At 57.1% G+C, this 24,347-nt stretch overlaps 3 protein-coding genes across 4 annotated transcripts; 2 read left to right on the top strand and 1 right to left on the bottom strand.

Moving 5' to 3' along the window:
* Positions 1-214: 214 nt before the first annotated feature.
* SCAMP2 (secretory carrier membrane protein 2) lies at positions 215-10,433 on the top strand. Its single transcript, XM_030457227.1, has 9 exons — positions 215-367; positions 4,220-4,300; positions 4,924-5,013; positions 5,679-5,796; positions 6,204-6,332; positions 6,832-6,991; positions 7,496-7,597; positions 8,979-9,096; positions 9,993-10,433. Exons 1-9 carry the CDS (start codon positions 311-313, stop codon positions 10,137-10,139), a joined length of 1,002 nt encoding a protein of 333 aa, XP_030313087.1. The 5' UTR covers positions 215-310; the 3' UTR covers positions 10,140-10,433.
* Positions 10,434-11,405: 972 nt separating this feature from the next.
* On the top strand, positions 11,406-15,417 carry ULK3 (unc-51 like kinase 3). Of its 2 annotated transcripts, none has more exons than XM_030457213.1 (16): positions 11,406-11,582; positions 11,830-11,970; positions 12,143-12,263; positions 12,346-12,450; positions 12,525-12,668; positions 12,757-12,839; positions 12,929-13,084; positions 13,154-13,259; positions 13,365-13,405; positions 13,543-13,645; positions 13,749-13,813; positions 13,938-14,016; positions 14,116-14,156; positions 14,231-14,278; positions 14,353-14,407; positions 14,632-15,417. In XM_030457213.1, exons 1-16 carry the CDS (start codon positions 11,481-11,483, stop codon positions 14,646-14,648), a joined length of 1,407 nt encoding a protein of 468 aa, XP_030313073.1. In that variant the 5' UTR covers positions 11,406-11,480; the 3' UTR covers positions 14,649-15,417. The 2 variants fall into 2 exon arrangements, with proteins under 2 accessions (XP_030313073.1, XP_030313074.1); XM_030457214.1 differs by having other exon boundaries at positions 11,442-11,582; positions 11,833-11,970.
* Positions 15,418-18,401: 2,984 nt separating this feature from the next.
* On the bottom strand, positions 18,402-21,895 carry CPLX3 (complexin 3). The gene is made up of 4 exons (XM_030457250.1): positions 21,673-21,895; positions 21,306-21,530; positions 20,815-20,902; positions 18,402-19,486 (listed from the first exon to the last, which is right to left on the bottom strand). The coding sequence occupies exons 2-4, from the start codon at positions 21,464-21,466 to the stop codon at positions 19,262-19,264; spliced, it is 474 nt and encodes a 157-aa protein (XP_030313110.1). The 5' UTR covers positions 21,467-21,530; positions 21,673-21,895; the 3' UTR covers positions 18,402-19,261.
* Between the last annotated feature and the right edge of the window lie 2,452 nt (positions 21,896-24,347).

Genomic DNA, 24,347 nt, shown 5'->3' with positions numbered 1-24,347 from the left:
CAGTCCGTGCGGGCTGACCTATGGGGGCTGAGCTATAGGGGACGGGCTATAGGGGACGGGCTGCAGAGCCTATGGGACACCCGGGCTGTCACTCCAGGACGGGGGAGTCACTCTATAGGCAATTCCCACGTACGGCTGGGGCCGTCTATAGGGTTAAACACACACAGACACGCGGGTGGCCGCCGCTCTGACGTCACCCCCGTGACGTCACGCATCCCCGCCCCTCGGAGCAGGCGCCCCGGCTGCCCCGGAAGTGGCTGGAGAGGCGGCGGCGGCGGGAGCGCGGAGCGGAGCCGCGGGCACCGTCCCAATGTCCGGCTTCGTCACCAACCCGTTCGCCGACCCGGTGGACATCAACCCCTTCCAGGTGGGCGCCGGGGCCGGACCCCTTTTCCCCTTCCCCTTTTTCCCCCCCTCCTCTTTTTCCGCCCCCTCTTCCCGGGCCGCCGCCGGGACGTGGCGGTGACTGAAACGCCTCTGACCAATGGCCGCGCCGCTGCTCCCCGCGCTGACCAATCAGGGCGAGGGGGCGGGATTAGGGGGGGCCGGGACCCCCGGGCCCCTCCTGCGCTGCCTCCCCGCTCCCCGTGGCTGCGGAGTCGGGGGGTCCCCTGACACGGAGGGGTCTGGCATTGCCGCCTTCCCCCTCACACCTTCCCCGGCTCTCGGGGGGTTCAGCGCCAGCCCCCGCCCCCGAGGTGTGGGGATCCGGCAGGATCCCCGGGGAGGGGTCTCTCTGGGCGGGCTGTGGGGTCTCTCTGGGGTCTGTTCCTAACGTGCCGTAACGAACCTCTCCAAACGGAGCCCACGGGGCAGAACGCAGCTCTGGGACCCAACGTGTGAGATTCCCACCGAGGGCCTCCCCGTCGGGGGGATCAACCTCCCTGCTGCCCGGCGGGTACACGGGGAGCTGCCGGGAACAGCCCCCGGGGTCCGACCCGTGTGGCAGGGGGGTGACAGGGGACGTCTGGGCTCTGGCGTCCATCCCCGAGCCACCGCGGGCACTGCCCCGGCTGGGCTGGGGTGTGAGCTGCAGGGCAGGAGGGCTGCCAGCCTTTGGGGGTCATGGCCAAGCCAAAATGAAACTCTTCAGTGGATGGGGCTCAGTGTTTTGAGGAAACCGGGTTAAATCACAAGGGATTAAACCAAAAATAAACATCCTTTCTTTCCTTCACCTTTGTTTTTTATGCGCTCTCCAAACAGGAAGGGTTTGGATGACATTTTTCCTAAAATGTTCATTCCAAGAGGGAATGAACCTACAGGCTGTTCCTGTCGGGGTTTATTGCTCTGGCACTGAGGAAGTGAATATTCTCCTGCTCTGTGTCCTGGTATCTGACCCAACAGGGCTGTGCTCACCCTTTGCTCACTCGTTAAACAAAAGATTGGGCACAATCTGAACCAGGTGGCTCTGATGTCATGCTTGCTTGTTGAGGACAGACACCTCCAGCTGTCCAATGGCTCCATGGCAGGTTTTACATCCTCCTTTTGAGAGTGAGAGGTTTGATGCTCACCTTTGCCCCTTTTTTAAAAAGAAAAATACCCCCAGTCATCAGCAGCTGGACACGAGGAGTCTCTGCTGCTGCTGCTGCTCAGAGTCTGTCTGCTTTGCAGGTGGCATCTCACAGTGCAGGACAGGGCAGCCCCTGTCTTAGGAAATGTGCTGGAATGAGCCCCTTCCCTGCCAGGACTTGGATCCAGGTGCTGGGGATGTGGTTTTCCCACCTGGCTGGTGTGGACATCCCATCATCCACAGGCTCAGGAAATCTTGCTGTGCTTGTCCTCACCCCACCAGCCTTGTTGTGCTGCTGAATGTGCAGAGCACCAGGGTTGTCTTTCCTCCTTGCAGATCCCAGTCTAGCACTTTGGACGCAGTAAATCCTGATGGAACTTTCAAGGAAGCTTTGTTCATGACGTTCAGTTAGCTCAGGCTATAATAAGCTGGTTTGGTCTCCTTAAAAATCTCTCTCTTTTCTTTCTGTGACTTATTCAGACTGATTTACGAGGTGCTTAACTGCCTTGGTTTACTTGGTTACCCCCAAAATATTGATGGAAGCTTCAGACAGAACTGGAAACTTTCATCCACCACAGAGATATTGATACCTCTTAGTGCATCCTCCACGCAGTGGCAGGGCTCTGAGATCCTGTGCTGCTGGCTGACTGCAGGACTGGTGATATTTGGGACTGTTACTGCCAGATGCAGGCAACCATGTGAAGTTGCAGGTGATTCTCACTGGGGATCTGTTCTGGAGGTCAAGCTAAGGATTGATTGGCAATCAAAGAGTTCTTGGCTGGATGTTCCTATTAAGTGAAAGGGAGTAGCTGGAAAAGTAAGAGAGCCTTTGGCTTTTCCTTAGCTCTGGAATGGGGAAGAATGACTGGAGTTTAACTGGGGGTCCCAGCGACTGAACCTCCTGAAAGGAGAGGTCCGGGGAGCTGTGGGAGCAGTCCCCAGAGGAGGGGCAGCAGGGAGGGTAACCTGGCTTCGTGGTGCAGCACCTCAGTTAATTCCCCATTTTGCAGCACAAGGGATCAGGCTCCTGCTTGTTTCCAGAGGGTCAATTGTCTTGTGTCCTGGAGCTTGCAGAAAAGAGCTCTCACATGTGAAGCTGGTGGGCAGCTTTTCATTCACTGCCTCTGCATTTCTCCTGCTCCTCCTTCACCCTCTGGCACCCAGGCTGGCAGAAGCTGGTGCCTCTCTTTCCCCCTGGGTTTCACAGCTGCCTCTTTCCTTCCTGCCCTCTCCAGGGCTCAGAGGCACGTGTCCAAGCACACTTCAGCTTTGTTGCAGATTCCCTTCTCTTTGTACAGCTATTTTAGACACGCTTGCACAACAGCAGGCGAGCTGAGCAGTGCTGCATTGCTTCAGCCACCCTGCCTAGTTCAGGAATACTTTTTCCTTTTTTTTTTTTTTAAACTGTGCAATAAGATGAGAAGGTCTCTCCCTTTGAGACCCATCTACTCCTCAGAAGCAGCAGTGCTGTGCTCATCAGCCTTGATTCAGAAAGAAAGATGTGTGTTTTGCCTGGGTGTTGCGCTGTTTCTCCTGATTTCCGAGCACTTTCCTTTCAGCCTGACCCCTTGAGCTCTTCAGATGGTTAGGCAGCCTTTGCTTTACTCTTCCTTGAGTTTCTCTTCCTTGAGTGGTTGCCATCTGCTGAACTTCAGTCGGGCTGGGACCTCACCTGGTCTGGATTAAAGAGGCAGGAGGTAGCATGCATTAAGTGACCTGTGAGCTGGTATGTCTGCAAAGCTGGTTAAGCTAAAGCCTCTGGAGAGGTAAAGAGTGAAACAAACCCCCTGCCTGGAGTCCTTGCAGCCTTTCCTTCCAGGTTCTGCTGCTGCTCCCCATTTTTTACCAGCCCTGCCCAGCAGTGGGGCAGTGGTGCTTCGTCAAGCAGCATCCAAAACCTCCTGGTCTGAGCCCTCAGCCTGGTGTGATTCATAAACTAGTGCAACCTGTTGCATGGGGGAGTGCCTGCTGTGGAGGAGATGCAGGAGGTTACTCATTAACTGCCTCCTGCTCAGCAGAAGGCTGGGCTGGAGCCCTGGGGAACTGCTCTGCCTGGATGCAGACAAGCCAAGAGATTTTTCTGCAGCTCACTGACTCGTTCAGCCCCTGCTCCGCTCCGTTCCCAGCTCTTACCTTCTCACAGCCTTGATTGCTTCTTAGCCCATTAACCACAGCATTAAAGTGACTGAGCTGGGGAGGGATAAAATGTCTTTTTTTTTTTTTTTTCCTCCCCCCACGCCCAGCTGTCAGGTTGCCAGGCACAGCAGGATTTCTGAGTTTGGTTTCTGTACTAACTGGACAGAGAAACACTCCAGAGGTCCAAGTCTGCCTGGAGGGGATGCAGGGTGTCCAGCAACTCCCTGGCCGTGGCTGAATGAACCCATGTCCTGTTTCAGGTCTCTGGAAATGAGAAGTAACTTGCTGTAGGTAAACAGCAGAGATCTGCAGAGAGAGCTCCTGTGCCAAAAGCTGTTGTAGTTCTTCAACTGTACCTTGGACTGAACAGGGCATTACTTCTGCCCACAAGTGGTGCCTCCCTGGCTGGTTGGTCATTTAAATTCCTTGCTAGCCAGGGCCCTTCACCTGTGGCAGGGCTGCATTTTACCCCCTTCTGTTCCCAGTTTCCAAGGGAATGGAAGGCAGGCAGCATGGGTGGCATCTTAGCTAATGCTGCACAGTGCTTGATTTGTCTTTGCTCTCTCTTTCCAGGATCCCTCAGTGACCCAGCTCACAAACACCAGCCAGAGTGGCTTGGATGAATTCAACCCCTTCTCTGAGAGCTCCCAGCTGGTACGTGCTCTGTGTCTTTGCTCCAGGTACCTCGGGGTGGGAGGTTTAGTGGTGTGGAAAGTCCTTTGCTGGATGCATCTTAAGAGGATAAAGTGTTTGCCCGTTGGTTCCACAGGGGAAGCAGCTCCTTGCCTGCTGGCAAGCTGCAAGCACCCCATCATCCTGTGCTAGAGCAAGGATGAGCTGCTCCCAGCTCACAAACTGGGTCCCAGTAAAGCTGTGTGAAGTGTGGAGAGGAAGGTGTTTTGTGGCAGGACACGTCAGTAGTGACGGGGAGGTGAACACCGTCATCACTGGTGGAGTTCTGCAAGGATTTCCTTCTTATTTCCTGGCTGCTGCCATGCGTGAGATGGGAAAAGGAGAACAGGAAACCAGAGCAAAGCAATAACTCTGAAATTTGCTGCTCAAACAACTGATCAAAACCCCTTTTTGCCTGGTGCCTGTAACCCTCACATGCCGCTCTCCCAGCACATTGAGAAACTGATGATACAGAAAGGCAGAGCTGCCTTCTATCAGCTGCTTTCTGGTTTAGTAGTGCTAAAACTTGAACTGTCCTTTGCTAAAAGGAGCCACGTGCCATTTGGGTTGTTTTTTTTGCCTCGTTGCTTGTGATTTGTGCACAGACAAATGCAGCACGGACGACGCCGGCCACGCAGCCTCCTGGGCACTCGCAGCCCGCTGTTCTGCAGACATCCCTGGAACCCACTCCCCAGGTAGGGACCCCTTGCTGCTGCCTCCCCTGGAGCAGGGCTCCAGAGCCTGGTGGAGCTCCCGTGGGCCTCCAGCCATCTGGGAATGGGAGGGGAATGGGGATTCCTTGGGACTGGGTGTGGGAACCACCTCATCTACAGAGTGGAGAAGCTACGAGGAGAAAGGATGGGTTCTCAGAACAGCAAATGGGTTGAAAAGGTTCTGGTGAGGTGGGGTAGGTGGCCTTGGCTTTGCTTTGAACCTCCTTTCCTGGCTGGGGTTTGTCCTGGTAAACTCAGAGCCCTGCTTGCTGCTCTGGTGTCAGAGCACTTGGAGCAGTGAGGTTAACTGGGAGCTGGAAGAAGCTACAAGAAAGGCAGAGCTTTGCTGAAAGAGCACAGAGGGCAGGCAAGAGCCTGGGTAGCCTCCTGAGTGCTCTTCCAGCCCTGCCTTCCCGTGGGATAAGAAGGAAAAGGAACCCCTGGGTGGAACGGAGCTCTGCTTCAGTCTTACTTTCATCCTCCAGTGGGTAAAGCTTCAAGATGAGCCACGGGTGGTCAGACTGTCTTCAGCCCTTGCTATGGAATTGCCTTTGCTCCCATTCCAGTTTGGGATCTGGGGGGGTTGCTGGTGGTCCTGCTGCTGCCTCGCTGAGGGAAGGACTTACCTGGCTCTCCCCCTGCTCTAGGCTGTGGCCGCAGCAGCCCAGGCTGAGCTGCTCCAGCAGCAGGCAGAGTTAGAGAGGAAAGCAGCAGAGCTGGAGAAGAAGGAGAGGGAACTGCAGAGCAGTGCTGCCAGCTTTGACCGTGAGTACTGCCTCCTGCCCTGCCCATCACCACTGGGGAGCCCAGGGCAGCCTGGGACACTTGTTCAGTCAGGATGTGATGAAGGCTCAGCCTGTCCAAGTGACAAAAGCCCTCTCTCAGGATGGGACCTGTCACCTTGGAGCTTGCAAGGTGGGAAAGGAGCTCAGAGATGAGATGCTGGAGCCCAGCACTGCTGGGTCTCTGCCCTCCATCATCTACACCTCTCCACCTTTAGTTCTTCCAGCACCAGTTTGGGATCCCTGGCCAAGCTGCTGGGGGATGCTGCCAGGTTCAGGCAGAGGCTTTCGTGTCAGTGTGTCTGAGTGGCCTCTGGACTTACAGAGTGCAAACAAATCTTTCAGTGAGAGCAGAGCAAGTGACAAACTGCTTCTTTCTCCTTCCTGCAGCGAGGCAGAACAACTGGCCACCTCTCCCCAAGAAGTGTCCCATCAAGCCGTGTTTTTATCAGGATTTCTCTGCAGACATCCCAGCAGACTACCAGCGGATATGCAAGATGTTGTATTACTTGTGGATGTGTAAGTATCAGCTTGAGCAGCAATAAAAATGCTGTCTGAGAAGGTTCTGCATCAAATGCTGAGCTTTGGCCTGCAGAATTCTGTAGGTGTTGTCTGGAAGGGTGAAGTAGTGTCTCTCTTTTTTACAAAGCAAATGGAAAGGACTCCAAGTTGCTCCAAGCACAGCTCAATCTTGACAGAATTTGGATCGTTTTTAAATGGAGATTTTAACTCTCTGAAAGGCAGCAGATGAGGCAGTTCAGAGACCAGGTGCAGAACAGCTTCAGTTTTGGTGCTCCGAAAAGCCTGAAAGTTTGACTGGGAGCAGATGGGGTTCCTAAGTCAAACTCTGTTTTCCCTTCAAGGGAGGAAAGGAGATGAGATGGCCCAAAGGCTCCTCAGTTTCAGCAGTGGTCCTTGTGCTCAGAGTGAGGTTAAGGATGTTTGGAGAGACTTCTGAGTTTACCAAGAGCTCACTGCTTTCTTCTCTCTCTCTCTCTCTCTCTCCCATCCTGGACAGTTCACTCGATTACCCTGCTCCTAAACCTCCTTGCTTGCCTGGCGTGGTTCACAGTGGATTCAGCCAGAGGAGTAGACTTTGGTCTCTCCATCCTGTGGTTTGTTTTATTCACCCCTTGTGCCTTTCTCTGTTGGTACCGACCGATTTACAAGGCTTTCAGGCAAGTACTGTTTCCCTCTTGTCACGGGGATAGGGCTTTTAGTGGGAGGAGCTTTTCCCTGTTCTGATCCTATATTGCCTGCAGGATTTTTCCAGCTCTTTGCACCCTTAAAAATAGATCAAACCCACTTGTTCCTAAACACAATAGAAATGTCTGGGTGGGACTCAGCTATGGTGGTCCTTTTTCATCCTGAAAGCCAAGCCTAGCCAGTCACAGGGTCCTGCTTCGTATTCATTTTGGAGAACCCCTGTGGCACAGCAAGGTGTTGAGCACACATCAGGGAAGCTGCAGTCACCCCACCTGGCACGGGGCAGAGCAGCAGCTTTGTGAGTGCAGGGGGTGTGTAAGTTGGGTTGGTGCAGAAGTTCCCCCTGAAACCACCTCCCCCGAGAAGCTTTCCTCCAGGGGAAGGGCTTCATCTGAACTTTCCTCTCCCCTTAGAGAAGGGCATCTGTGCAGCTGTCATGTCCCTGGGTTTCACTCCTGCTGCCATCTCTCCTGCAGGTCTGACAGCTCCTTCAGCTTCTTCGTCTTCTTTTTCATCTTCTTCTGCCAAATAGCAATCTACATCATCCAGGCAGTTGGAATTCCTGGCTGGGGAGACAGGTAAGCTGCAGGAGCTGGGCTGCCCCAGCCCTGCACAGAGGCTTTTTCTCACCAGTGACTGGCAGAAGCTTTGGGGTCCATCACTTCTGGAGCCTGTGACATCTCCCACACCTCCTCAGCTGCTTCCCCCCTCACTGAATACACATCATGCTTAATGCTGAGCCTCTTGTGCTGGCCTCAACTGCTTCATGTTAAGATGGAGACTGGGGCTGAGGGATCTCTGCCCCCCGAGCGTAGCCAAACTCCCTATTGCTTCCATCAGCCCCAGTTTGTCCCCAGATTGTCCCTCAATTTGTCTCAGATGTGCTGGCAGTAGGCTGCACATTGAAAAAAAACATCAGCAAAGTTTTGACCCTCATCCATCATTCTCCATGGTGTGGTACAGCAGGGTGAGCGGGGGTTTCTGGAGTGGGTCCAGCGTGCTGCTCGTCACCATTTGTCCCTGCAGCCAGTGCCTGGCTTTTCTTCTGCCTTGCTGCCTTGGCCACCACTCAGATTCCCAAGTCCCTGTGCCCAAGGAAAAGGTTACCAGCTCCTGGTTTGCTCCTGGGGGCAGCCTTCGGGTGGGGAGGGCAAGGGAGCTGCTGTCTATTTTTGCCTGCTGCCTGCAGAAGGGCTGATGGGCAAAGCTGTCCCCGTGCTGCCACCCTCCTGATGGGGGACTCGGGGGGGCACTCCGTTTTCAGGCTGACTTTGAGCATCCTGCTTTGTCCCCTCGAAGCAGGCAGCATGTTTATTTTTGGCTGGGTGTGCAGGGTGCCTTTCCTCTTCCTCATAACAAGCAAGAAGTGGTGCAGTACATCACACCGGGATGCTCTGGCTTGCTCGAGTCCCTCTTCCCTGGTGGCACGTGGCTTGCTTGGTTTGGAGTTTGGAAAGATTCCCTCCTTCAGCACCCAGGAGGGTGTTTTGAGTGAGGCACCTTGGTTATTTTCACTCACAGCCAAGCAGCAGCAATTCCCAGCCTCCCTCCCCTGCCAGTTCCCTCCTTTCTCCTCCCCTTCCCAACCCAGCCCCACAGAGCTGTCCTGGTGACAGGGAGGTGGTGGTGCCAGCTCTGCCAGGCAGCCTCTCCTGCTGGAGATGTGCTCAGCCAAATCAGGAGAAGGTGCAGTTGGAAGTGACTCCTTAAGGGCATTGCTTGCTGCTCTGGGAAGCAGCCCAGGGGCCAGGAAGGAGGATGATTCCCTTGGGGAGATAACTGGATCGCTTGGAAAAACCATACAGGATGAGCTCAGAGTCCCCTTTGCTGCAGCTGTTCGCTTTGGTTGGGCATTTCCCTGTAACCTTCCCCTCAAAAAAGGCTCTGGTGGGACAACACCTGTGGGTTCCTCCGCTGCCTGCACCCCGTGGCCTCACCCTGCTCTCCTCCCCCTGGCAGCGGGTGGATCGCGGCGCTGACGGAGCTGCCGGGGAACCTGGCTGTGACAGTCATCATGATGGTGGTGGCAGGGTTCTTCACGCTCTGTGCCGTGCTCTCCCTCTTCCTCCTGAAGCAGGTGAGTGGCTTCAGGGCCAGGGCAGCTCCAGGCCTGAATGGCAGCTCCAGGGGTCGGGCTGCTCCCGAGGTATCCGGGGTTGGGTCGGGCTGCTCCCAAGGTATCCCGGGATCGTCGCCTCCTCTGGTCTGTGGGTGGGGATTGGGTTGTTTCTGAAGGGCTGATTGAGAGGTCAGGTTGAGAGCTTTGAATGAAAGTTTTTCTGCAGCTGTGTTGGCTGTCCAGCCATGTCCCAAAGGTCACCCTCGTCAGACATCAAATTACTTGCACCTCCCTTTAGCTTGTGTCTGTCCAGAGCTGGCTGAGCAGACCAGGCAATTAATGGCTTTGTTTGGCTGTCCAGGGATTTAAAGTCACTGCTACCACAACCCTGTGGGACTTTTCCAAGCTTGGTGGGATCCAAACCAGTGCCTTCCCTCTACCTCCTGAACACAAGCCTCCCTTCAGCCTTCTCACCCACCACCCCAGGGCTGGTTTTCTTCACCCAGCTGCAAAAATCCAGCCTTGGGGAAGGCGAGGGCAGGCTGGACCCCTCCTGATTTTATTGCTTCCTCCTCCTTTTCTACTGAAATTGTATCCTGAAGGAAGTGCTTGTCGTCGTCAGCACCTTTGGGTCTTGCCCTGCAGGTGTCTGTAAGTGCAGGGTTTAAGCCTCCACACCAGCTTCACAGCACAGCCCAAGGAGTTCTCTGTCCAGTACTTGCCTTTTTGCCTAGAGCCCCCCATTTTGCCCCAAACGGGGGTCTCTTGAAAGCTGCAGCACCAGCCCATCCCCTTCAAGCTGCCCAGAGAGTGGGTGAGCAAGGGGGCCGTGGTAAAGCAAGGTGTGTGCACCAACCCCACAGCCCCATGCTGATTCCTTGGTGGTTTTTTTGTTTTTTCCTCCCATTTCCCAGGTGCATTCCCTGTACCGGCGCACAGGAGCCAGTTTCCAAAGGGCCCAGGAAGAGTTTTCCCAAGGCATCCTCACCAACAGGAGCTTCCAGACGGCCGCCAGCGGGGCAGCCTCCTCCGCTGCACGGAATGCTTTCCGGGGGAATTAACCCTCCTGGGATGCCTCCTCTCCACTTCCTCTCCCATCATCACCCCAACCTTCAGGTTTTTTTGTTGTTTTGTTGTTGTTGTTGTTTTTTCTAAAGATGCACTTTTTTGGGGGTGCTGTGTTAACTCTGTGACACGCCGGCTCCAGATGAAGAAGAGGTTTGGGTTGGTTTTGGTTTTTTCCCAAGCTTCATCTGGCTGACCTTGGTGACGATTAGTTTCCTCTGTCTTGTTTTAGGCTGGGGGGGGATAGGGGAGACGTTCTCTGAAGCAAATATATTTCCCTACCCAGGACATCCCAACTGTTTGTCTCTCTCCCTCCCTTCACCCTGTCCGTAGCAAGAAGGCGAGGGGAAGCAGGTGTTGATTTTACTCTTCTTCCATTGGCCTTTACTTGGAAGAATTTGATGATCTGCTGGGTTTTGGGGTGGGTTCTTTGTTGGTTTTTTGTTTTTTTTTTTTTTTGTTTTTTTGTTTTTTTTTTTTGGGGTGGGGGGTGTGAGGGGGTTGTATCTTGCATGTAGTTTGTGCTGTTAATTTTAAGAGGGGGAACTGTGCTTTGGGTTCCTGATGGTTACACACTGCTGCAGTTTGACCTCTTCACTGCTCCAGCTTCCCGAGGTTCGGGGTGACACAGCACAAGGGAAAACCTGGGAGCAGGAAGGGGTTAGAGAAGAGAGGAAACCTTTTTCTCCTTGTCCCCACCCAGCCGTGGCTGTTCCTCATAGAATGTTCTGCTGTGGCTTTGACCCCGGGCAGGGAGGGGACCGGGAGGGGACCGGGAGGTTGGCGTTTCCCTTGGAAGCCGTGTCCCAGGATGGGATGTCCCTTGTGTGGGGAGCAGGGCTTGTGAGCTGGGGACAGCATCGCGGGGTTTGTATTGTCCCTTTCTGTCCCCTCCTGCCCTGGAAGGGGGGGATGTCCCATGCCGTGCCCTCATCTTGGTTGGGGACAGGGGGGGCTGGCCGGCCCCTCGCACACAAATCGGCGTTTCCACCCCTTCCTTTTCCCCCCCGGGCGTTGTTTCGGTTTGGTTTTGTTTATTCCCGCGGCTGAGCTTTTCATGTACAACGACGAAATTCCTGTTAATAATAATAATAATTATTATTATTAATGAAGCGTGTCTGTGCTCAATGGAGCCGCCCCCTCCGCACGGGGGGCGTGGCCAGGGGTGTGTGGTCAGGGATGGGGGCGTGGCCCTGATGGACTGGGGGGGCGTGGTCAGCGAGGGGGGCGTGGCTCTTATAGACCTGGGGGGTGTGGTCACGGGGAGGGGCGTGGCCAGAGCTGGGGGGCGCCGGGAACGCGGAAGCGTTGTGGGTGCCGGTACCGGTACCGGTGCCATGGCCGGGCCCTGCTGGGCCCCCCCGCGCCTGGACGAGTTCATCCTCACCGAGCGTCTCGGCTCCGGCACCTACGCCACAGTCTATAAGGCCTACAGGAAGGTGAAGCCGCCCCCCCGCCCCCCCAAATCCCCTCCTCTTCCTCAGGGTCTCCCCTTCTCCCTGCCCCCCAGGAGGGCACCGTCCCTGTAGCCCCTCCGCGGGACCTGTCACCCCCTTGCCAGGGTCCCCTCCGTCCCTCCCTGCCCCAGCACCCCTCTGGCAGGCTGGGGCAGGGTCCTCGGCGTGTCTGGGTGGGTAGGTGGGTAGGGGTGTCCCCGGGGGCTGCAGGGTTGGCTCCCTCTGGCAGAAGGACACCCGCGAGGTGGTGGCCATCAAATGCGTGAGCAAGAGGAGCCTCAACCGGGCCTCGGTGGAGAACCTGCTGACTGAGATCGAGATCCTGAAGACCATCCGGCACCCCCACATTGTGGAGCTCAAGGACTTCCAGGTAGGGCTGGGGGCTTCCCGGGGGGGTGGAACTGAGCCAGCACCCACATCCTGGGCTCCACCTTGGACCCCGATGGGGTTGGGTGCCAGCAACGGGGCAAACCCTGCGTGGGTGGGACACGCAGTGGGACTGGCCAGGGTGAAGTGCCAACGGGGTCCCTCTTGCCCGGCAGTGGGACAGCGACCACATATACCTGATCATGGAGTTCTGTGCTGGGGGGGATCTCTCCCGCTTCATCCGGATGCGCAGGATCCTCCCCGAGAAGGTGGCTCGGGTCTTCCTGCAGCAGCTTGGTAAGGGCAGCCTTCCCCCGGGGATTTCTGGGGGGTTGTGCTCTCGGTGCCCGGCTTGCCACGTGCCTGTCTGCCCACCCAGCCTGTGCCCTGAAGTTTCTCCACGACCACAACATCTCCCACCTGGACCTGAAGCCTCAGAACATCCTGCTGAGCGCCCCGGAGAACCCCCAGCTGAAGCTGGCAGGTCAGGGGGAGACCCGGGGGTGGGGATCCCTTGTCCCCCTCTCCCACCAGCTCTCCCCCTTCTCTCCCCTGCAGATTTTGGCTTTGCACAGTACATGTCACCCTGGGATGAGAAGCATGTTCTGCGGGGCTCCCCGCTCTACATGGCCCCCGAGATGGTGTGCTGCCAGCAGTACGATGCCCGGGCTGACCTCTGGTCTGTGGGTGTCATCCTTTATGGTGAGCTTTGGCTTTTATCCCCCTGGGGCTCAGCTCAGGGATGGTTTCCCCAACTTCCATCTCCTCCCTTCCTCCCTCCCCTCCACAGAAGCACTTTTTGGGAGACCACCCTTTGCCTCCCGTTCCTTTGCCGAGCTGGAGGAGAAGATTCGCAGCGACCGGGCTGTGGAGGTGAGGTGGGCTGGGATGGGGCTGGGGGGGATTTTGCAGCCTGTCCCTGGGTGAGTGGTCTCAGCCCTCCTCCCTCCCTCTCTCCCCAGCTTCCCAGCCGGCCCCAGCTCTCCCCGGAGTGCCGGGACCTCCTGGGACAGCTCCTGGAGAGGGACCCTTTGAAGCGCATCTCCTTTGAGAGCTTCTTTGCCCACCCTTTTGTGGACATGGAGCACGTCCCGGGCCCTGAGAGCCTCTGCAAGGCGGTGAGCAGGGTGCTGGGTCCTGGGGACGTTGGGGTGGCCAAGCCCTGAGCTCCTCCTCATCCTCCCCAGACCAACCTGGTGGTGGAGGCAGTGAAGAAGGATCAGGAGGGGGATGCCTCTGCTGCCCTCTCTCTTTACTCCAAAGCTCTGGAGTACTTCGTGCCAGCGCTACACTGTGAGTCTGTGTGGGTGCTGGGTTTGGTTTGGGATTTTTGGGCAACTCTCCAGGAGAGGTGAGCTTGCAGCCCACCTGCCCTGGTGCTTGGTTGCTCTTACCCAGATGAAAGCGACGCTCGCCGGAAAGAAGCCATCCGGGCCAAGGTGAGCCAAAAACCCCTGGGGAGTTGGGCTACAGCATCTCCTCCCCTTCCCTGGCCTGGCTCAGCTCAGCAAGGTGCCCCTGACTGCATCCTCTGTCCCCCATGGGGAGGGTCTCCTCACCCCCTGGCCGTGGGCAGGTGGGACAGTACATCTCCCGGGCAGAAGAGCTGAAGGCTTTGGTCACCTCCAGCAGCAAGGACCTCCTGCAGCAAGGGAACCCAGCCAGAGCACTCCTGAGAGGTACCAGGTTTTGGGGGATCACCCCCGCCTTGTCAGGGGGGTGGATTTGGGGCCGAAGGGTGCCCCTCTGGGGCGCTCCCCCACGCCAATTCCCTTCTTGCAGAGATGGCCAAGGACAAGCCTCGGCTCTGCGCTGCCCTGGAAATGGCTTCTGTGGCCATCGCCAAGGTCAGGCCTGGCTTTGGGGTCTCGGTGCCTGTAGAGTGGAAGGGGAGGGGGGGCAAACCTTGGAAGGGAGGGAGCTTGTGTCCCCCCATCTCTGCAGCCCGGCCCTGGGGTCTTTTTCTTGCAGGAGGAGGAAGGCAAAGATGATAGTGTCACCCTGGAGCTGTACCAGCAGAGCCTGGGTGAGCTGCTGCTGCTCCTGGCCGGTGAGTTGGGGTCAGGGTGGGGGCTGTGGCTGCACCCTGTGCTTTGGAGGAGGTGATAACACCACATCCCTGGCACGTTCATCCTTCTTCCCTGTGCAGCTGAGCCTGCGGGGAGGCGCCGGGAGCTGCTCCACGCCGAGGTGAGTGCCAGCCCAGGGGCTGCATCCTGTCCCCTTGGCCAGGCTTGGAAGGGACTTTCCTCTCTCTCCACCAGATCCAGACCCTGATGGCCCGAGCTGAGTACCTGAAAGATCAGATAAAGGTATTGCTGCTTGGGGAGCTCTGGAGCACCCTGGAGGGGGTGGCAGGCTGGCAAACGTGGCTTTCCCTTGGCAGATGAGGGAGGCACAGTCCATGGGCAAGGAGGCACTGGCAGAGTCTGTCCGGAGCGGTGAGTCCCCATCTGTCCCCTCTTGGCAAAAGGGGCTCAGGGAAGTGTCCCTTATCACTGCTGTGGGGAATATCCCTACAGCTGCCACAGCCATGGGGATATTCCTGCCCATGAGTTATCCTGACCCTGCACACCCTCCTCCCCCCTGGCATGGGGTGTTCTGTGCCTGGGAGCCCACCCGAGCTGGGTGGGGGTGAGTGACTGTCCCGTGTCCCCCTGCACAGCCTGTACCCTGCAGTGACACCCAGCCTGCGGGATGCTCCTCACTGCCCTGCCAAGAAGTGGAGTGGAGGAAGGATGAGGTTTTCCTCCCGACTGCATCAGGGTAACCACCTCGGGCTCCCAGCCCCAGGGGTCCTGCGGATGAGTCCTCAGGGCCATCTGTCCCCTCCCCGGGCACTGGCACCACCTTCTTTCCCCACCGGTGGGGTCCCCTGGCAGCTCTGCCTTGACCTTCTGCTGCCACAGCCTCCCCTCCCCGTGGGGCTGGGTTATTCCACTCCAGTTCCCTCTGTTGGCTGCACCCGGATGGGTGTGCTGATCCTGGCACCCAGCTCTGTCAGGGCATCCCCTCTGCCAGCCTTTTCAGTGGGGTGGTTCTCCCACCTCCCCAATTCTCTGGGAGCTGCAGGTAGGGGGTGGGGGACACTGCCTGCACCCACCCTCTGCTCTCCTGGGTGACTTGCTCACCCAGTAACTACCTCTCTGCACCCACCACTGCTCACCCAGCACCCGGTTGCACCTCTCACCCCCTTGCACCCTCAGCCTGACCCTTCCTTCTCTGTGGGAGCTGAGCCTTTTGCTGTCCAAATCTGCCTGCAATGGGGTCCAGCAGGTGCTGACAGCCTTGGGCATTTGTGTCACGAGGTGTTACCAGTGCTCAGCTTGGCACCAGCTCCCCGGTGGGTGTAGACCTCGAGTAAAAGATGAGCAGAAACCAGAAGCCTTCAGGGATGGAGTGGCAGGATTGCAAACAGTGATACCTCCCTGACTGACCCCTTCTGTGCCTCTGACAACCCAAATATCCACACCAGATTCCTGCCAGTCCCCCCAGCCCTGCAGAAGTCACTTACCTGGGGTGGTGGTGTCACCACCCATCCTGCAAAGGGAGGGACTTTTCTCACAATCTACTGTATTGCAAGGGAATGTAATTTATTGTCTTTAATAAATTTGGGTTCTCCACCTCCCCTAGTCTCGGGTTTGGGGCTCCAAAGAGCAAGATACCTGGAGCCACCAAGGAGGGTTGAGGATCCTCATCCCTGTCCCCTTCCCCAGCACCAGAGCTGGGAGGTCCCCTCCTGTCCTCCTGCCAGCACTAGCTGCCACTGTGCTCATTCCCTTGTTCCCTGGGGACAGGAGGAAGCCAGAGCAAGGTCTGACCTTGTTTTCACTTGGCATCCTTATGTGTGTGTGTGTGTGTGTGTGCCAAGCAGAACAACACGCAGGGTTACGTAAACTCACGTTTTTCACCCCCAGGTTGGGAGGGAGGGGGGGGAGCAGCCAGGCCAGGCAGGGCCCTGGGATGAGGGGGGTTGAGGGAGAAATGCAGGGGAGCTGAAGCAAAGGATGGAGAGGGTCCTGGGGGGCTCACCCCAGATGCTGCCCCACAAAGCGCTTTCCTCCGCTAGTTGCTTCCGGGGAGCTTCCCGGGTGGCTCTGGCACGGGGGTTTTATGTCTTTTTTTATTATTATTCTGCACAGAGATTATATCCCCGGGCTTTAAAGAGCTTTCTGAGCTCCTGCCCTCCCCTGGCCTGTGGCTATGGCGGGGCCGTGGGCTGCACGGGCTGGAGCAGCAGAACCACAGATGCCTTCACGCTCCACCAAACCCGCAGCCCTTGGAAAGGGGGAGAGGTTCTGGCTGCCTCCCCGAGGGGATGGAGCTGGAGGGGGCTCCTGGCTTTGTGTCGGCCTGGATGCCAGTCTCTTCTGCATCACAGCTCTGAAATGTCACCACCCAAGCAGGGAGCGAGCAGTGGCTTCTGTCACTCAGCACGGCTGTGTCTTCACCCATAGGTGTCCTGGCCAGAGCCCAGTGGGACCATGTGCCCCATCCTGAGACCTCCAGGCCTTGTGAAGGGCTCTTCCAACCTGGAGCTTCCCCAGCATGGCTCTTGAGTCTGGTTTATCACTTGGAGAAAAATACAGATGGGTTTTTTGTCACCCTCTCGTGCTAGCCCGTGGGTCCCTCGGTGATGTGAGTTAGGATCATAGAATGATTTGGGTCAGAAGGGACATTAAAGGTCATCTGGTTCCAACCCCCCTGCATGGGCAGGGACACCCTGCACCAGCCCAGGCTGAGACACTCAAAGGGCTGGGGCAAGCTGGAGTGCCCAGAGCCATTCCTGGGTTCTGCCTGCTCTTCAATCCAGATGAATCCAGACCTCTGGAGAGGTGGCACACAGTGGGTAGGATGGGGCCACCTCTTCCTTCTCTCTCAATGAGAGCAGGGCTGGGAGCATCCTGGGAGCTGCTGGTGGGTGATGGATGTTTTCTGGCCAGGAAGGGTTGCTGAGGCTTGGCACGTCGTGCAGCTGAGCGGGGAGGGAGCACGTGCTGCTTGCTTTTCACATGCCTGGGGGTCATGGTTCCTCCTAAAATAAACCCACTGGAGCTTCACACGGCCTCTGCATGGGGGTCTGGGGGTCAGGAGGGAGTGGGGAGCAGAGCTGAGGGTCCCTGGGGGAGAGGAGGGTCCAGGTTGTGGACACCAGGTCTGTGTGGGATCCATCAATAGGCTGCATCCCCATCCCTGTCTCTTCCCCCTGCCCCAGTGGGGATCCCGGGGTGTTCCATCGACCAGGCTGGGGATTTGGAAGCCAAGCAGAGCTGGAGGGCTCGGCCGGGTCGGTGCCTGCTCTCTGCTATCCCTTTCCTGGGGGGGATTAGATGGGCTTGGGTTGATCCTCATCAGGTATGATCTCTCAAAGCTAAAGCTGCTTCTGCCAATCTTCCCTCTCCCTCCTCGCCAGCCTCCAGCACCCAGTGGAGAGCAGCCTGAGGGTGCCCAGGGCAGAGCATCCTGTCTGAGCTCCTCCATCTGTCTGTTCTGCCAAAAAAAGTGGTGGCTGATTTCCTCCCAGAGGTGAGACAGTGTATGACTTGGAGTAACCAGGAGTTTCCAATGATTCCCTAGCCCCGGCGTGCTATTACCCGGAGTGTAGGGACAGAAAACCTTCCTGGCTCTACCAGGAGCTCCACAGCCCCAGGCATGGCCTCAGCCAGCATCCTTGCTTCAGTAGTAGTAGTTGTAATAACAGTAATAATAATAATAATAACAGTAACAAGCATCATCATCATCATCATCACACCACCACCAGGTTCCCAGCAGCCTCCCCTGCGTTTTCCTGGATGACCCAACCCCTCTGCAAATCGCACTCCATCCTCTCCCGTGGGATTCAGGACAGTAAATTCCCAGCCTGTGCCAGGTCTTTCCAGGAAGCCTGACTGCAGGAGCCCCATGGCTCCCTGGGATGCCAGCAGGTTGGAGCTGCTCTGGGTGGAAATCCCACCCAAATTTATCCCGGTTGGCTCCCTGCAGAGCCGTGTCCTTGCCCTGAGCAGCATCCCGGCCATGCTGCAGTGCCCATGACGTGGGGAGCTGGTACACGGGGAGCTATTTTGACTAAAATAGCCCCAAAAATCTGTTATATCTGAGGGGGTTTTGTTTCCTTTTCCAGCTGGCTGCTGCCAAAGAGCCTCTGGGAGCATCCCTGCCGTAGGAGCCCCAGCGAAGCACCCGGCCGCAACCAGGCGTGATGCTCTGTCTGCTGCTGCTGCTGCTGCTGCTGCTGCTGTCTCCAGCTCTCCCCCTGCACCCCTCACACCTCGGGGAACCTCAGCACCTTTGTCAGGAAAACTCGAGGAGAGAGCCAAGTGCATAGACATCTCCTGGTATTTATTCCACCGGTTATCACAGTACCATGGCACAGGGACAGGACGGGAGACACTCACACAGAGCACGGTGACTACAGCACGGCAGGAGATGGGGGGGTTGGGAGGGAGGGTTGGATTTTCCTGTATCTCTTTGTTCTTCTCTTGGAAGGAACAAGAGCAGGAGGGGATCCCGTCCTGGGGGAGGATGGATGTGCCACCAACACCCCGGGGCAGTGCTGGGGTGGGTTCAGGTGAGCACCGGGCAGGGGCTTTATTCCTTGCTGGCATTAATTCAGGCTTCATCCCTCTGGCCCCCAGCACCCCCCTTCTTGCTGGGCGAGGTGGGATCATATAGCAGGCCCTTCCTGGATGACTCCTCGGAGAGGGGCCTTCAAGGGCAAAGTGGTTGGTGTTTATTGCACGGATGGGATGTTATTTCTGGTGTGATGGGTACGGGATGCAGGGGGTGGGGTGTGGGGGGAGCATTTCTCATTGTGCCTCGTCCTTGCAGAGAACACTGGAGCCATTTCTAGAAGGCTGGGTGGAAGCACAGAGGCAGAGCCATGGCACACAGCCACCACTCTGCTGGGAAACCTTTGCCTTCTCCCACGGACAGGGTTCAAGAACACACCAAGGTCACTCGGGGTTTTCCTTCCCTGCAACCCCCCCCCCACGTCTCTCGCTACAGACACCCACTGCCACGGGCACGGGAGGAGGTGCTGGGGTGCAGGGGGGACATGCTAGCTCTGCACTCTAACCTCAGGCCAAAGAACAAAACAAAAACCACACACCAGGGAGAAGCTGGGTCAGGGACTCGAGGCTTCACATGGCTCAGAGGGAGGACCCGACTCACAGGAGGCAGGGGTGACAACATCAGTGGGGTCCCCGCTGCAGGCAGCAGCCACCACCAGGCCCTTGGCTGCATCCCCTCCCATCTCCCCCACCGTCACCCGGACGGGGAGGGGGGGCTCAGCAGGATCACATCAGGGAGCACTTCTCAGCAGATTGCTTCAGGTCCCCTAGCGTGGCCGAGGCTTTGTCTTTCAAGGAGTCAAGGTCCAGGTTCTGGATGTTGCTGAGCTGGCCGATGACCGAGTTCTTCTCTTCTTCCTCCTCGTTGTCCTGCTCGATCATCTTGGCCAGCTCTTTGGGCAGCTCCACGTCACCTCCCACCAGCTGGATCTGGTTGTCATCCGTTTCGTTCTGAAATGGGCCAGGAGAAGGTCACGCTGTGGGGGGGGAAGAGGCTTCTGGAGGCACACGCAAGGCTCACAGCGGTGTCTTCGTGGGCTTTGGGCTGTCTGCCCCTTTTTAAAGCCCCTGGGGGTTGGGTGGTCTCTGGGGGGGGTCACAGTCACCCTCACACTGGGAGCCCATGAGCTCCATCACCTCCAGCCCAGAGGAGACAGGGCTGAGCAGAGCCCAGCCACACACCAGCCAGAACCAAGGTGACAACCCAAGTGTGCCAGTACAGCTATAAATCACCTTTCTGCTCGCCTTGGAATGGTTTAGGCACACAGTGAAGCTACACGTATGCTTAACAACTGCACCCACCACAGGCTGGGGGGGTTCCATGCTGGGAGAGTGTACGAGAGGCAGCCTGGCTGCCAAGTGGGATCAGGGATGAGCAGAAGAAACTTGTCGAAAGATTAGAAGGGACATCTCAAGCATGAGAAAGCAGCAAGAGGACTAAGGGGGGGCCAGAGCTGGAAAAAAAAAAATCTCAGTTCTTTTTTGGTTTTTTGTTTGTTTGTTTTTAAATGCCTTTTTTTTTTTTTTTTTTCTTGTTTTGTTCTGGGTTTTTTTTGGGGGGAAGGGGAAGAAATTCTCCAGCTGTTTCTTTCCTGGCAATAAAAAGGGTGTGAGAAGCAGTGGGGTGGCCGAACAGAATTGAACAATCTGAACAAAATCCCCTTGGCTCAGCCGACCTTTCTGGACTAAAATTAGCCCGGCTCCAATTTGGAGTATTCACTGCTGAGAGACTCTCAGTGAATGAAGGGTGGGTTCTGGGGGGGGGGAAAGCTGGTGGCAATTCCAAGGACGCTGAATTATCCTTGATTGAATTGTTTTGAGTGAATCATTCATCGGGTGGACGTTCCAAAATAAGGAGTTTAGCTAGGAAAGGTTTGCCAGATAATCCAGGGAGAGGGGCTGGATAATCCATCTGGGAATGTGGAATTCTTGATCTCCTCCCGGCTACAGGGCTGGGAATCTGGAGTAGAGGTGTTTTTTCCCTCATCCAGCTGGGATTAGGGAATAAAAGAGATGAAAGGGGGGGACCAAGCAAGGCAGAGGGAGCCTGTTGGGCTTGTGGTGCTCATGAGGGAGGAGAAGGGGCCAAGACTGGGGTGGGGGGAGGATACTTTTTAGGGAAACTGGTTTTTACTTGGACTTTGTAGCTCACAACCCTCCCAGTCACAGGGGTCTTGTGCCCCTCCCCCTCCCTTGGCTGTCCCTCCACGGCTCATCCACCAAAGACCCCACTGGGGCTGCGATGGGGCCCAGCTCCCCGTGCCCCCCCCTCTCCCTACCTTGGGGAGCCTGTACTTGTCTCGGAAGTGGGACCTGACCGTGGCCCTCTCCGCCTTGCGCTGGGCAAACTGGGCATCTCTCTCCATCCTGTGGACCACAAAGGGCATTTACCAGCTCCTGCTGCCCCTAGATCCTCGGGGTTGAGCATCTCTAACCCCACCCCAGTCGCCCCCAGGGTACCCCGCATCCCCTCTGCAAAATCTGGGTTCCCCACAATTTTCTCCACCCTCACACCCCCCCCAGCACAGCCTGAAAGGAGAAAACAATCCCATCCCTCGGGCGAGGAAGCGGATTAAGGGATTATGGGGGTTCATTAAACTCTCTCATGGTCCCACTGCCCCCAGCACTCTCTCTCCCCCACCCCCCTCCAACCCCTCGCCCTCCACCACGCTTGGGATGGCGGGGGGGGGGGGCCCGAGGGAGAACCCCATCTCCCATCGGGACCCTGAGGGTCCAGCCCAGCCCGGTACCCGTGTCCGGTATCACTCACTTCTCCTCCACCAGCTGCCGCTGATATTCCTCATACTCCTCACGGGTCATGCCCTGCGCCTCGGCTGGAGATTTCTCACCTTCGCTCTTCTCCTCGCCGCCCAAGCCCCCCGTTAGGTTCTTCAGCTGCCCCCCCACCATGCTCTTCACCATGAACGCCATGGCTGCGGGACCCGAGGGGCTGGGGAGCTCGGGGAATCGGAGGAGTTACGGAGGAGCTGGGATGCTGGGACAACCGGGATTAACGGAGAGCTGGGGGGCTGGGGGTAGGGACAAGAGGGGAGGATGGGGGCAGCGAGTGACGGGGTCAGTCAGCCCCGGGAGCCTCGCTGGAGTGGGTGCCGGGAGTTCCCGTGGAGCCGGAATACCGCGGTCTTGAGGAGCTGGAGTCAGCGGAGCTGAGTTCCTGGGGATGCTGTCGGAGGTGAGTTCCCGGGGGTGTCAAGGTCCCGAGTTCCCGGGTCACCGAGGAGCCGGGCTGCTGTTGATCCGAGTTCCCGGAATGCCGGAGCAGCGATGCTCAGCGGGGCCGCGCCGTCCCGCCGCCCATCACCACCGGGGAGCGGAGCGGCCGGTGCTGCAGGACCGGAGCACGATCGGCTCCGGTGTGTGCGACGCGGGGGGCAGCGGGGCGGGAGGGGGCGGATGCGGGGGTCGGGCGAGAGGCGGTCCCGCCTTCCGCCCGGCCCCCGCAGCCGCCCCCCCCCGCAGCCGCCCCCAGCCGCAATGGGGGTCGGATCCCTTGAGGGCAGCGGGATCGACCCCTTCCCTTCTCTTCCCTTTCCTTCCATTTCTCCCTTTTTCCTTCACCTCTCACGAAAAACGTGGTGGTGGGGGGACAAGGGGGGTCGATCCGAACCCAAATTCTCAGGGTTCGTGGGGGAAATAGTTTCGTTCCAGAAATGTTTCGTTTACAGAAATGTAAAGGCAATATCCCTCAGATTAAAAGGATGGAACAGCTGCGAAGAGATAAAGGGAAAGAGGGAGGAGGGATTGGGCCATCTTCTCTTTCCCACCCCCACCCTTGGCCAAGCAAAACTTTGCTTTAAAAAAAAAATTAATTATTAAGTATAATTTTTTTTTTTTTTTTGTGGGATAATGATCCGATCAGCAGTTAAGCAGCGACTGCTGGTGTTAGGGGTCAGAGCCCACCTTTGGAAGTGACAAAAGGTCTGAAGGCTTTCTGGGGCTACAGCGAAATCCCAGCAGAGCGGGGCCCTCTCCCTAATGATGCCAGAGGTTCCCCTGAGCGTGTAAATTGTCTTCCAACACAGCCAAGGTGCTGAGGGACACCCACCCGAGACAACATCCCCCACAGCATCTCCCCACCACTCCCGTCTCCCTCTGGCTGAGCCAGCGGTGCCTGTGGCTCCTACCAGCTGGCTGCAGGCATGATTTTTCACTTTTTTCCTCCACTTTGAAGTCCCCTGAGCGTTTTACCATGGATAGGCAGCCGAAAGCCGATTTGAGTCTAAAGGGAGCTTTCACACCCTGCCCAGAAATAAGCTGAGAGCCTTAGGGTCCCTCCAGACCTCCCATAGCCAGCAGCTCTGGCTGTCAGTTGGAGGACTTGGATGGGAAGAGGGGCAGAGAGGAGGAAAGGCATCTCTGCTCGTGTCCCAGAGCCTCTTTGCCCTCGGACGCTGGGCAGGTTTGAGCTCTGGGTTGGGTTCAGAGCAGACTTTTGCTGTGACTGGTCCCAGGAGCTCTGCTCAATCCGGATTTCTGTCTCAGCATTCACTAACAGCAAGAGACTTCAAGTCAGGACCGATTTTTTCCAGCTGGGTTCCACGGGTCAGCTCCCATGCAGCCTCCCTGTCTGCGAAACTAACAGAAAACAGCTCTTGAGGAGCGGAAAGGTTTGGCCAAAGCAGCTCCGTGGAAATGAGCACCCGACCACAGACGGTACTGGGATGGGTGCTCGCTCACGGGGACAAGGGACGTGTCCCAGGGAGGGGGACCACGAAGCTGTTCCTGGCAGCCAGGGGAGGGGTGGGAATCTTTTTTTTTCTAGCCAAAGGCCCTCCCACCCCCCGTGAGGTCTGGCAGCTCTCCAGCCGGAGCTCTGGCTCCTGCTCCTTCCAAGGTGACCAGTGTCCCATCTGTAGGTGGAGAGGGGGAGCTCGGAGGGGACAGAGGGCTGGTGACAGAGCCAGCGGCAGAGCTTCAAGGTGGTTGATTTCCCATTTGCTTTTCATTGGGCAGCTGAACCGCTCCTTATCCCCGAAATATATGCGAGGCAAAATGACTCATCCTTTCTCCCAGGACTCTAACCTGCAGTAATGAGATGCAAATCCTTGCATGACCTATTATATTAGCTTATGCTATATCACACATCTCCGTGGATTAAGCCGGCGGGAGATGAAACGGCCCCCAGCAGCAGCCATCCTCAGACAAGCCGGTGGAAGTTAAGAGGATCCTCTCGGCGTTGACACCTGATCTGAATAGGGTGCAGACAGTTCCCTGTTCCCTTCCTTTCTCCGGGCAGAGAGGGATGGGTTCAGCTCTCTTTTTCCAAATAACTGTCTCCAAAGACGCACCTGGGAGGTTTCCCCACCACCAGGGTTTCATAGGATGCTCCAGAGATCCTCGAAGGGGGTGAGGATTTCTCGGGGTTGTTGGCTCTCGGGGTGAAGATTACACAGAGGAGAGGAAGGTTCTGAGACCTTGCAATAGCAACAAGGCCACCCAAGGGCAAGGAGCTGGTCCTCGCCAGCCTAAAATCCAGGGGAGCACAAAGGTTTTAAACCTTTAAAAGCCCCCGAGTGGGTGAATTAATCCTGGAAAGACGCGGGTGTGTGTGTGTGTGTGTGTGTGTGCGCTGGAGACGCCCCGGGGGAGGAAATGAGAAGGCGTTTCTAAATAAAGCAGAGAGCCTCTCTGCTGGGAGAAGTCACGCTGGCACTTGGCGGTTGATTGTCACTTCTTGTGATGGGGACAGGCACAGCAGACACGGGGACCTCCGCGCTCAGCCCTGACCCTGAGTGCACGGGAGCAAAGTCACCACCGCGCTTCCCACCTGCAGGCGGAGATGCTTCAACGG

This window comes from Calypte anna, chromosome 10, assembly GCF_003957555.1.
Source record: "Calypte anna isolate BGI_N300 chromosome 10, bCalAnn1_v1.p, whole genome shotgun sequence".
NCBI lineage: Eukaryota > Metazoa > Chordata > Aves > Apodiformes > Trochilidae > Calypte > Calypte anna.
The sequence above is the reverse complement of the archived record's forward strand: the minus strand, read 5'-3'. Positions and strand labels throughout refer to the sequence as shown.